At 56.2% G+C, this 12,672-nt stretch overlaps 1 protein-coding gene across 1 annotated transcript; it reads right to left on the bottom strand.

Annotated features, from left to right (window-relative positions):
• Positions 1-1,834: 1,834 nt before the first annotated feature.
• SLC16A6 (solute carrier family 16 member 6) lies at positions 1,835-6,410 on the bottom strand. Its single transcript, XM_009821314.2, has 5 exons — positions 6,176-6,410; positions 5,406-5,549; positions 4,517-4,645; positions 2,685-3,506; positions 1,835-2,073 (listed from the first exon to the last, which is right to left on the bottom strand). The coding sequence occupies exons 1-5, from the start codon at positions 6,408-6,410 to the stop codon at positions 1,853-1,855; spliced, it is 1,551 nt and encodes a 516-aa protein (XP_009819616.2). The 3' UTR covers positions 1,835-1,852.
• Positions 6,411-12,672: the final 6,262 nt, after the last annotated feature.

The raw sequence follows: 12,672 nt of genomic DNA on the forward strand, positions 1-12,672 counted from the left end.
TTAACTCACCGATTCACAAAACTCTAGTTCTCTGTAAGGGGTCTTCCAGTCCTGGGTGCAACGCAGCGAGGTTCTGCTGGCCGTGATAAAGTGCTGAGGCAGAGGAAGGACACGAGACCGCAGGTCTCGGGCAGTGAGGATGAACTGCTCTAGCCACTTGGTTGCAAGAGTGCCTGTTTCTTTTTTTTTTTTTTCTTTTTTTTTTATTTTTTTGGACATCTAAGACAGAAAAAACAAATCAAGCACCTTCCCAAAAAGAGGTGGTGGTGGGTTTTGTGTGTTTTTTTTTTTTTAACAGATTGTCCCACATTTCTATGGCTGGTAAAATACAGACAGGTCAGCGTAGCAGTTAATGCATGATGCCACTTCCACTTAATTACACAGAAATATTGGTTTGGGTTTTTTCCAAACCAAAACAGACTTGTTTTATTTGTCCCCCTGAGTTGCCTAGAGGCGTTAAGATGCATATAGGTGGGGTAAGCAAGCTTGTGTCACCGTGAGTAGGAATCGCTCCCATTAAGACTAAATGAACAGCTAGTACGTTGTCTCTTATCGTTCCCTTCACGCCTTCCACATGCACAGGCTCCGCTTCATTTCTCCCTGAAGTCAGCAGCCAAAAAGCTCTTGCTGACTTGGGGGGAGCAGGGAGAGCCGGGGAAGGGGCTACAGCTCCGACCAGCGGCCCCGGGCAGATGGGAGGAGCGGGGTAACATGGGGGTTTCCACATTCATTCGGTGATGCGGCAAAGAATTCCTTGTGCACCCGTAAGCGAAGGTTTTGGGTACATTAAGACATACTGGGCCAAATCCTCCCTGCGGGGTGGGCTGGTTACGGCAGCGGAGCTAGGTCCATTGACACCAGCTGAGGCCTTATGGAAAGAGATGCTGGATCTGTAGTTTATTATATTTTTTTTCCTTTTTAACTAAAAACTGGGTTACCTAAGACCTACCTATTAAAAACAGCTACACTCTATGCTGTAAGAGTAAGTTTCCCAACAATTTCACAAGCTAGCAATACAAGATAGGTATTGAAGAGATTGATGTAAAGACAGCTTTCCGTTATGCGAAAGATAATTTCTCCTCTCCCATTATTTAAGCTAACCTCCTTTAACAATCTTAGAATAAATTAATAAATACTAGTTAAATTAGAAACAGTACATCAGATCTGACTATCAACAGAAAACAGTTCTAAGGATACCAACCGGGAGAAGAAAAATGATCTTATGAAATATGTGCAGTAATAACTGGCCATAAAGACATACTGAGCCTGTGATTTCCCAGCATTTGTGACGTTCAAGTTAATTAGAAGAACATGAGCAATGGTTTACGTCAGCTATCTAGCCTAGCCTCCTCCTCAGATCTAAAACGTGAGTCCATATTCTTCCAGAAGAAGATTCAGTTGGCTACTGGTGGTATACGACATGCTCGTCTCCAGTTCGTATCATCGGTTTCTTGACTGCGTGGAATTTGCGGTAGGGGATGGGTGAAGACCGTCAGAGGCTGAGCTGCTTCTGCTGTTGCTGTTTCTCAGTTTTTCTGGGATCAGTCGAACCTTTACCTATGCTTGTTATCAGGAAAGCAGGAGTGTGCATCACATCTTCATGCTAGACAGGAGTTATTCTTATGTGGCTATCTGTATTTTCTATGGAGCTTTCCATTGTTGGTTAAAAAAGTTGGTTTTTCTTTTTAATAATTAAAAAAAGTTCTTGGTAGCAACTGTTCACATTTAAAATTTCACATTCCCTTTAGAATGTAGTTTTAAAACGTGGAGCAGAGCTGACGTTTTCCCCAGTCTTACGCCGAGTACATTAGATGGAGAAGGAACAGGTCTTTTATGCCACGCCGTCACAGCCTTATCCTGAATTTTCTGCTTTTCCAATATCCATTTCAATATAGTCATCCGGTAAATCTAGTACGACCTCCGCCGCGCCCTCCTCTGTGCGCTGCTGCTGGTGATGGCACAGCCCAGCCTTGCACGGTCTCACCAGGGACAGAAACACAGCACCCAGGACCATGCCAGCAGCACAGGAGTAAAAGGCTGAGCTGTAGTTCTGTGTCGTATCCACTAAGACACCTACGGAAAACACATTTAACAGCAGTTAGCCACAACGACTCTCCCTCGCCCATCCATCCCTCCCATAGGATTTTTAATCCAGGTACCGCTACATCATTTTATTTGCAATCAAAAAATACTCGATGGGAAACGGATGCTACCTTAAAGTAAAAGCATCACGTTCAGGGGTACGTAGTGTTGTCTTCAGGCGAGTCAGAACCCGTTGGGCGCTGCAGGGATGCTAAGCCCGAGATGCATCAGGCATCTATTTATTATGATAGAGACTTCACCTTTCTGCAGTGTATGGTAGAAACACACGCACAGTGAAAGCGGTTTGGTTTACTGTTCGCTAGAGCCTGAAGTGGTGCCAGTTTTAGGTTTCTAACAGGAGCAGGGTAGCACTGCAGTATTTTCCTTCACTCTGAGGTTCCTCAGTGGAGACTGCCTCATCGGTGGGACTCTGCAGAGCTGCATTGCAGCAGTCTTCTGGCTCCGAGAGCCTCCTAATACTAGTTGCAAGGCTTTTAGGCTAGTACTATGATCAGCACTGCCAGAACACTTTCCAGACAGAGATCAGTACCAACAGCTGTCAAACATACAAAAAAAAAAAAAAATTAATGTTTTAGAGTTACCTGCAAGGGGTGGTCCAGCCAACCCAGCTAAGCTTTGAATGAAGACATAGACTCCAGCCGCAGAAGACATCTTTGCAATGCCAACCACGTCGTCTTCTGCCAAGAGGGGAATATGTGTGCCCGCTACCGTTCCGAGCATGAACCCAAAAAATACGCTACATGTCATCAAGCCCCAGAATTCAGAGGCAAAAGGGAAGGCAAACAACGCTACAGACAGCAGAACGACGCAGATGAGTTCGATGTAGATCTTGCGGATAGGCTTTTTGTTGAGAACCCAGCCAGCTGAAATCCTTCCAAAGACCTCTGCGATCGCCATGGCCGACAGTATGTACGCAGAGTGGTCTTTGCTGATGCCAAGGCTGAGACTCAGGGGAATGATGTAGAGGGAGGGAGCGAAGAAGCCCAGGGTAGCGAACAGGCCAAAGAATGCATAACAGATAAAGCTATAGTCTCTCATCACAGAAAAGTCCAGTAGTTTGGTTTTTGGTTCTGGAGGGGTGCTATTATTTTCAACAAGTGTCTGAACGTGTTCCTTTGGTTCTTCACTTTTCGGCTCTGCTTTGGTGTTTCCAGGCACATTGCTGGGTGAGGTAGTTATTTCGACTCCTGAGTCTATGGACTCTATTGAGGTGCGTGTTTGCTCGTTTTCAAGCATGTACTTTGTCTCTGTGGGCTCTTCTGGTGGCTGCGCTTTCACTTCTTCTTCCTCTTTGATGATAATGGGTCGCAGCAGTGATCCGCAGATGACGATGCTTAGCTGTAGCACCCCAACAGAAAGGAGACTGTATCTCCAGCCAATCTGCTCCTTCAAGGCAGTAATTGCTGAGGGAAGAAGGCAGAAGAAGTATAACTAGAAGAGCCCGCACTTAGACCAAGGCACTACTTGAATTTACAGCTGGGGAAGTAACTGAAGGTTCATCTCTGGAAGGTCCCAAGCACCTCAGCTCTCGCAGAGGCTGAGCAGGGGTCCCTCCTGGTCCGTCCTGCCCAGGGCCACCCAGGGGTCTTGCACCCACGTTCCTCCCGTCAGCTGCAGCAGACAAGAGCTAGAAGTTGCATTTAACACCTGGCTAGCAGAAGCTACCCTCTAGGCAGCCCCTTTCGAGGTCCCAGCGAGTTTGGGATGTGCGAGGATGAAGGTGGTGTTATTTTTAGTGAATGAGAGCAAACTCAACATTCGAGTTTCCTCTCTCAGCTGACCCCACCCTGAAACCAGCTACTAGAGGAAGTCTCTAGCTCTACTCAAAGGTGCATGTCACTGCTTAATTACAAGCCTCCATTTGCAATCAAAGCAGCTTTGCAATGGGTATTAGCTGAAAGCGAGCGTGCGCAGCAGAAGGCCACCTGAACTGCAGAGGACAGGCGGTGACAGGGCAGTGACAGGGACATGCTGCCTGGGGACAGGTCCCCAAATGGCTGGAGCAGTTTGGCAGCCCGGGCTAAGCACAAGCCCACTAACCTTAAGGAGCAGTTATGTGTACTGCATGTGTTTTAAATAGCTGAAGTTTCTTGGTCTTATTTTTAGCCTGCTAGATCTATATAGGGAACCCGGCGGGCTGCGTATCAGTGAGGCACGTCCTGCTCTGGCAGGCGATGCTGGGGAGAGCTCAGGCACCGCTAGACCAGTCTCTAGGATTACTTGTAACCCTGCCTGCAGGGCACGAGTGCCACGGGCATGTGAGCCACCACCTGTGGCCTTCAGCAGCTCACAGCAAGGTCCGTGAGCACCCTGGTATCGATGGCCTTTGGCTCCTGGTTGCTTGGGAAAAGGGTCGGAGCAGCGTTGTGCTTTAGGCATGCACGTATGAACTCAGAGCGTTCGGGCACTGTACCTGGTGCAAAGGAGAAAACAGCAAAACATTCCCCTGTAGATGCCACTGCTGTGACCAGCGAACGTCTTTTGTCAAAATACTGTGATAAAATGGTGACAGTCGGGAGGAAAGAGAGGCAGTATCCAAGGCCTGTGAATAAATGCCAAAAATTGCCGTAACAACAAGTAAGAGAGGGGGAAACACCGATGCAAGAACACGTTAAGTCAGCCTTCCCAGTGGCGAGATTACAGTATGATTTCAGCCAACTCAGCAAGTCACCCTGGAAGAAAATCATTGGGGAAACCAGAATGTTATTTTGTTTTTTAAATTGGAAGGGGGAAAAGAAAAAAAAAAAAGAAAAAGAAAACCACCAAGAGACCCAGCCTCCCAAACCTACTAGATTATGCCTTCTGCTCCCCAACAGCCAGCGGGGTCCACTTTGAGGACCTCATCTGCTTAAAGAGTTTGAGCCTGTAGCAATTGCTCTCCTAAGCAAGGCAAGCTCCCAGCCATGGATGTGAGCGGGACACCCAGGCCAGACTGGAGAGGGGAAAAAGTATCAGGAAAAAAAAGAGATAGAGGGAGAGGTTAGGGGATTTGACCCTGTGAACAGCTTTCATCCCCCCAGCGATCCGATCCCAGCCAGAAGCAATCAGCACAGCTGCACTAGCGCAGTGTCTGCAGGACAAGTCTCAAGGTGGTCCCCAGGGTGACCTGGGGCAGAAAGCCAAGCCTTCAGCCCAGGTCATCACCTCTAACTGGGAGGGGAAGGTCAGCTCAGAAGGGGCAGCAGTGTTTCTCAAGCACTCCCAGCGTCATGGGGAGTAAAACCCCCATGGCCAGAGCTGCGCTTGTGGAAGCTGCAGGAACGAGCAAAGCGTTTGGCAGGTATGGGGATAGGACGACTCACCAGAGATGACGCCGATGGTGACATACATGTCCACAACAGTGCGGGCGAAGGAGGCGGTGACCATGCCGGTGCTGATCAGCACTCCTCCGGCCATCACCACAAAGCGGTGACCAAAGCGATTGCTGAGGACCGTCGACAGAGGAGCTGAATGGGTGGGAAAGTAAGGGAGACTTGGTCAACACTCAAGTCAACAACTTCACCAGCTACCATCTCCTTCAGAGGTGCTTCTTGTACTCCTGCCCAGGTCCCCGTGAGTGCCACCTCCCCTGCCAGCTGGCCTCACACAGCAGAGCATCGCCCCGGAGCCATCCTTGGAGCGCTGCACAGCTCAGGGCATTTAGGATGTGCTAAAAAACCCATCAGAAGAGACTAAGACGGGTGCGTGGCAACCTGGGACAGACCTGCAGCAACACCCACAGACATCAGTGGATTTCAGTGAGGCTCAAGTTATTTCTGATCGTTTTCACTACAGAGTTAGGTTTTGAAACTGTTTTCACCCTTGCTGGTGAGAACTGAACAGCCGGGCCAGGGTCAGCAACACAGACCACCTCCCTGTACCACGCAGAAGGACACAAGACAGGTCTCCAAGGGACTTCTGGGCCGAGACAGACATTTCTTGTTATTTCAGGAGCACGCAGCCTCCAGGCTTTATGGCTGTTACTTATAATGGAGCCATTAGAGACACAAGAGTCACAGGTACCAGCTCCTCATATGCCGAGTCAGCAGTACGACCACCCCTTGCACTTTCACTGAATGCCTGTTACTCTTACCTGTGAAGGTCTGTACAAACACACATATGGATATTATCCAGGATATCCTGCTGTTGGTTTCATCAAAGCTTTCCATCAGGTCATTAAAGAAGACGCCAAATGATTTTATAATGCCGTACGTTAGAGCTTCCACAAAGAAGAAAGCTAAAGCAATTGTCCAGCCCCATCCTCCGTCAGGCACTTTAGTATACACATTTGGAGCGGTGCACGGCATTTTTACAGCTTTGACAGTCATTTTTTTGATCTGGAAAAGAGGGGAGAAAGAGCCAGGCATCAGTTTAAGATTAATTTTGCTGAGAGAGGCACGGCCTAGCAGCTGTAACATCCCTAAGGCACCGCTAGCCGGTCCCTGTGCTGCCGAGGGATTAACCGCAGGAGTTGGGCTGCGGTTTCTGCCTTGGTCACCCCACGGGGCTTGTTTCTGCGGGTGCCCTTTGAGCCCAGGACCAGCAGCTCTCCGCTCAGCACCCAGGCGAGCTGTTCCCATCAGCTAAACGCAGCACCCAGGAGCTGTCATCTGTATTTCGGTGTGTGGGGGTGGATGGATGCAGTTCGTGAAAGATCCACCGCGGGACCCAGCGCGGGCTGGGGGAGCTGCAGGAACTCCCCAGGAGCACCCATCCTCTCCACCGCACCCTCCTGCCTGGCCCGGGGTGGCTGGTGACAGACATCTCAGTGCCACCCATGTTGGTCAACAATTGAACCTACCATCGCGCCCTGCGACGTCCTAGACCCACCGAGCAGCTGCTGGCACTCGGGGTGACGGCAACTCCTCGGGAGCTTGCCCATTCCCCAAAATGGCTGCTCCAGGGTTGCCGAGCCCCGGCTACCCACAATGCTGCGTCCTGGCAACGGGGTGCTGGGACACGCCTGCTGCCACCAGCCCCCCGTGCTGTCCCCGGGGTCACCGCCACCCCCCAGGGCGGGAGGAGGCTGAAGCCCTATGGGCTGCCGGGGGGGCTGGAGGGGACCACCCCTAAGGCACGGGGGTCTCGTCAGCCCTGCTCCGTGTCACCCGGGGGCCGTGGATGCGCAGGGGCAGGTTTTGTCCCGCGCGGGGCTCCTCGCCGAGCCCCAACACCGCCACACCTGCGCGGGGGGGACAGTCCCAGGGTCAAGCCCCAGCGCTGGCTCCCAGCAGCCACCCCGGGAGGGGACCCTGAGGTGGCCACGGGCAGCCGCCCCATGGGCTGCCTCCGGCCCCGCGTCCGCGGTGTCCCGGGCACAGCGTGAACCTGCGGCTCTTGCGGGCGGCGCCGTCCCCAGCAGCCACCAGGCATTTCCCTCCTCCATTTTATACTCCAGATCATCAGCACGACTTTCTCGGCAGAGGAAGCCTGAGCGGCTCCGGCAACGCTTCCCCATCCCACGGGGGAACTTCTCACGGAGGACCAGGCGAGTGCGTGCGCGTTCACCGGTGGCACCCGCACCAGCACCCACCGGGGACCCCGTGAGCGGCCCCACGGGAGCCTGGCTGGGGTGGGGGATGCGGGGACACCCTCAAAGGGTCCCCTGAGCGGGGCGGGGGGGTGTCAGCACCCCGCTGACCCCTCTGCGGTGCCGCGCGGTGGGTCCAGGCTGGCGCAGGGCTGCCTTGGGGGCTTTTCTGCTAAGGGATGGAGCGGGGCGCGGGCTCCAGCATCCCTCCGGGGATGCCGGCGCCCAGGCTCTGCTGCAGCCCGGCCGGCCGGGGGGCGCGGGCAGGACCACCGCCGTCCGCCCCGGCGGGAGTGGAGCCGCTGCCCGAAGTTTGTGGGAAGTGCCTGGATACCCCCCGAGAGAGGCACCGGGGCTGCAATGAATTCCTGTGTCACTGCCCGAGGCACGGGGGGAGATGAGGTTAGGAGGAGGCATGCTGCTTGGAAGCAGGAAAAAAAAAAAAACAAAACACCAAACCACAAACGTTGGCGTACATTATGTACATTTAAAAATTAAAGAAATTATGATGGGGGGGTGGATTAAAATGCCAGAGCTCGGGGGCCCGGCGCGCCCCCCCTTTCCTGCATCACTTTCCGAACATTTCAGACCTGATTTCTGCATCGCCACCGCCGCACCGGCTGCTCGGCGGGCGCCGGGGCCGCCAGCTAAAAATAAAGGGATGCGGAAAAGGGGGAGGGGGGGGGGAGCAAAAAGGCGTGAAAAATAAATTTAAAAAAAATAAAAAATAAAAAAAAAGCCAAACAAAGCCCCCCCCTCCCCCGGAGTCCCCGGGCGGGAGCCCACTCACCGGGCGGCGCTGGGTGCTGCGGCGGGGCTAGGGGCTGCCCATGGCCGGGGCAGGGCGGGCGGGCGAGCCTCGGCGGCGGGGCGGCGAGAGGAGGCGGCCCCGCTGCCCGCCGGCCTCCGGCCGCTGCTGCTCCCGCTGCCCGCGGCGGCGGCTGCTCTGCGCTCGCTCCCAGCCCTTATATACCGGCTGGAGCCGGTCTCCGCCGGCGGCTCCGCAGCGCCATGTGCGCGCCGGGCCCGGCTCGCCCCAGCGGCGGCGCCGGCACCGCGTGTGCGGCCGAGGGGCGGTGCTGGCGGCGGGGGAGCGCCCCCCCGCCCCGGCGCGGGCCGGCCCCGCTCCCAGCGCCCCGGCCGGCACCTGCCGGAGCGGTCTGGGCTCCCCCCCCGCTCTCCCCGGCCGCGCTGCAGCCCCGCGGGGGGCGGCGGGGGCTGGAGCGGCGCCGGGCGCAGCAGGTCCCCGCCGGTTCGGCCGGGCCGGAGCCGCGGCCGCGCTGCGGGGGGGGCGGCGCTCCCCGGGGGTCGCCGGGCCGGGGGGGGGGGGGGGGGGGGCAGAGCAGCGGCGGCAAAAACTCTGCCGGTGCTCAGGGCGGGGGGCAGCGCCCGGGGCTCGGTGAGCGGCACCGGGAGCGGGTTGGGGTCCCCCCCGACGTGTCCCCCCCGGCGGGGCTCTAGGAGCCCGCTCCGGTTTGGTGCCGAAGCTTCGAGCCAGAAAGGCCTCAAATCTCCTTACGGGAAAGGGGATGAGCTGGTGCAAGTTGGGGTGCGAGCAAAGGATGCCCCCGCACGCGTTCGGCCCTCCGGGCAGCGGGGCCGGGATCTGGCCGCCTGCCTCCCTCCTCGCCCCGCAGCAGCGGGATGCAGGGCCGGGAGCATCCCGGCTTCGGGCTCGCAGCGGGACAGGCAGCCGCCGTCCCGTTTGCCGTGCGAGGCGCTGGGGACGGGACGGGAGCAGCGGGGACGGCGCTGAGCACACGCCGAAGCCCTGCGCGCCATTTCCGAGGACGCCGGCGTGCGCTCGTCCCCTCCGTGCGCCAGCGTTGCGGGCAGCGCGTGTTGCATTTTTAGGGGAAAAAAATCTCCTTTATGTAAGGAGCTTAAAAAGTAGCCGTTTTTGAGTCAAACCAGAACCGGGCGAGACCGACTCAGCACCCACATGGATGGAGGGGGAAGAGAGCTGGGGGGGGTCAGACATCTGGCGCGGAGAGCATGGGACAGGGGTCTTTCCTGTACCCAGTGGTGCCCGGCAAAGGGTGATGGAACTAAAGCAAGGAGCGCTTTAGGGTTTTCCCTAAATTTCTCTGAAATCAGTAAAAAAGAGGGCAAAACTGACAGCGCTGTGTTTCCCGGCTCACTGTGCCACAGCCGCCGCTACCGCAGCGTCCCGGTGCTGGCCTCAACGGCGCTAAGCGCGGACGGACGCTGACGAGGAGGTTTCGGAGCCTCACACCGTTCCTCGGGGCTCGTGGGCGAGTGACTTTTGCCCGCAGGTAATATCAGAGGGCTCAGAGTGGGGCGGTGAGCAGACCCTTCCTCGCCTGCCCTCCCGTGCTGGCCCGGGACCCCACCGCGGTTTGCTGGGTTAAAGTGGAACTGGTGATTCTGGTTTGTAGCCCTGGAAAAACTACCCAGGTTAAACCGTCCCTGCAGTGCCTCACCTGTCAGCAAGGGCTGCCGCCTTTGGTTTGGCAGCAGGCCCTTCTCTTGGTCTGTGCTTTTTTGTCACAATGGGAGTTGCTAGCGGGGCGGTGCAAGGGAGGGTGTGTGCCCCCCTGCCCCCACGGGCAGCGGGGACAAAACTGAAAACTTCGGACAAATCGGGCAAATCAGCTATTGCTTTCGCCCGGTTACTTCGCAAAAGCTGCCGCAACTTTCTCGTGGCGATGCTGTTCCAACGGCTGCCGCCTCCAGCAAGCCGCTGATGCTCTTGTCCTTGCAAGGAGGTTTCGGCAGCTTCACCCCTCGCAGCCCTGTCCTGAACAAGCTAAAATCCAGGCGCTGGGCCATGGGGAGCGATGGGGACTGCGCCCCGTGTGCCCTTGGGGAGCCCCATGTCGCCCCGTCCCGTGGGAAAGCCCTTCCTCCGAGGGGTTATGCCCTTCATCCAAGGGGTTATGCCTTTCCCGGCTATGGATGAAGGGTGACCACCTCCTCTGGCCTCAGAGAGCTGATATCCCCTTACACAAGCATTTCCTTGAGAATGGGTCGCCCTCCCGGAGCTGTAATTCTTCCTGGCAGCGACAGTGCAAGTGGTTATGGGACAACAAAAGAGGTTTGTGCCTCCAGGGGAGAAATAAGAATGCAAATATCTTTGGCATGAAAAAACAAAGGCGATTTACTCCTTGGTATTTCTTGTCAGTACTTTGCATCTGTCTCTGCTTCACCTTCTCATTCCTTTCCTTTGGGCTTTCCAAGTGCAATAAGGCTTTGGGGAGCGATGGGGGCTGGCGGGGCCCCGGGGGAGGGACGGGGCTGCAGCCTCTCCAGCCGAGGGCTTCGCAGCTCTGCTGGGAAATGGGTTTTCCCCTATGTTGTTCGCCCGCTTCAGGGGGGATTTCCCCCGCTGCAGCCTGGCCTCGGCGAGGGCTTGGCCATGTCTTGCCGGGACGCTTTGCCCCGGCACATCCGTGTGGGTCCGTGCTGTGCCTGGCAGCGGCTTGCACCAGGACGTGCTTCTCCATCTTCCCAGCGGCTTCTGCACCGCTCCCAGCCCGGGTGCGCGGCCGGTGTTCGAGGGCTCTGTAAACCGTAGCGAAGGAGAGCAAGCGTCCCGTCAGTGGGCATAAATCAGCTGGGAACTGGAAAACAGGGCGGGCTGCAAACAGAAAGGGAGCGCGGGCCCCTGCTTTCTGCCGCCGGATGGGTCAGGGACTTCCAGTTCATTTATTCTGCTGGGGTTCGCCCAGCCCTGCTCAGCATGTGTAATGTTTTCTCTGAAAGACCTAGCAGTTAGATGGGTGAAAAACATTCTCCTGTCTCAGGAGCTGGCAGAAATCCTAGTAAATCTGCAGAAGTATGTTTTTTTGTCGGTGCTGCTTATTCTGTTAGGGGAACTAGTATAAACTATTCCAGTAGAAAACCTTTTCCTGGAATAAAGTCTTGACTCTGTTCAGAGCATTGTCAGGACAGTTGGACCGGGAAGGGAGCTTTGCTGGTAAACATGCCGGGACCGAGGAGGCCTAACAGGGCAGACACAGAGCTCGTGCACCCTCTGCCCCACGGACCGACCCCTCGCAGGGCACCTGCTGCCCTTTGCCACGCTCGAATCAAAAATAAAATCTGTGCATGATTAGTCTGGAAACAAACCAAGGATTTTTTTTCCCCCCCGAAAGCCTGGCTGTGCCTGCCGGGATGTGCCACCGTCTATCCCCTCCAGGCTGCGGCTGGGCATCCCCCAGTGGGTCCCCCATGAGCCACGCCATGGGGCACGTCCCCATCCTGCGTCACTCAGCAGCCGTGGGGTCAGCACGCAGCTCGAGCGATCGCTTCTGCTTGCCTGCCTCAGTTTCCCTAACCCCAGCTGGCACGAGGGGGATGCTGGGAGCCCCTGGGGTGGTCCTGGGATAACAGCGGGTGCCCGCTCCGGTTTGAATTTCTCATCCCTGGCTGTGTCCTTATCTCCCCGCTCCTCGCAGCTGGGACGGGGGTGCCTGACGGGGCTTTCGGCAGGAGAGCAGGGCTGCCGGCACGGGTTTGGGCCGAAGATCAGAGCTGTGACGCCCCGGGTGGGGTGCGAGCCCTGAGCGCTGGCGGGGGACGGCTCGGCGCAGCCGGCGCAGCCGGCCGTGCTTCAAAGGGCGGCAGGTTTTTCTGGGCTCCGGCTGCTGCTTTGCTCTCCAGGCAGGCGTGAAAATGTGAAAGAATGTGAAAAATGTGAAAATGATCGTGCTGGCCCCAAGATTTGTAAACTTCTGGTTAATGTGTAATAGATACATGACAGATACTCCCAGCGCTGGGCGGGCGACCGCCGCCACTTAGTGTTGGTTCGGCCGGCGGTGGCATCCCCAAGCCGAGGAGGCATCTCCCCTGCCCTGGGGCCAGCCGCAGGGTGTCCGGAGCAGCCCTGGTTGGAGAGCCTTTGGGGCTTTTCTAAACTGGTTTATTTGGTTTCGACTTTTCCCTCGTCTTTCTGTGAACCGCCTTGTCTGGCTTGCAAAAACACACTTTGTTTTATTTGTTGAATTCTTCCCCGGTACGAGGTGCGTGCTGTGAAGCCTGGATGCGCAACGTCCAGTCCGAGCGATGCCGGCACTCGCAGCGCAGCGCTGTGTGGC

The sequence above is a fragment of the Gavia stellata genome, chromosome 22 (genome assembly GCF_030936135.1).
Source record: "Gavia stellata isolate bGavSte3 chromosome 22, bGavSte3.hap2, whole genome shotgun sequence".
In the NCBI taxonomy this organism is placed as follows: domain Eukaryota; kingdom Metazoa; phylum Chordata; class Aves; order Gaviiformes; family Gaviidae; genus Gavia; species Gavia stellata.

Excerpts from the sequence above, each read along its gene's own strand:
- SLC16A6 (XM_009821314.2), bottom strand. The coding sequence starts at position 6,410 with ATGACTGTCAAAGCTGTAAAAATGCCGTGCACCGCTCCAAATGTGTAT. Across the intron at positions 5,550-6,175 it reads GTTTGTACAGACCTTCACAG|CTCCTCTGTCGACGGTCCTC; the intron begins GTAAGAGTAACA and ends CCACCCATTCAG. Across the intron at positions 4,646-5,405 it reads CACCATCGGCGTCATCTCTG|GCCTTGGATACTGCCTCTCT; the intron begins GTGAGTCGTCCT and ends ATTTATTCACAG.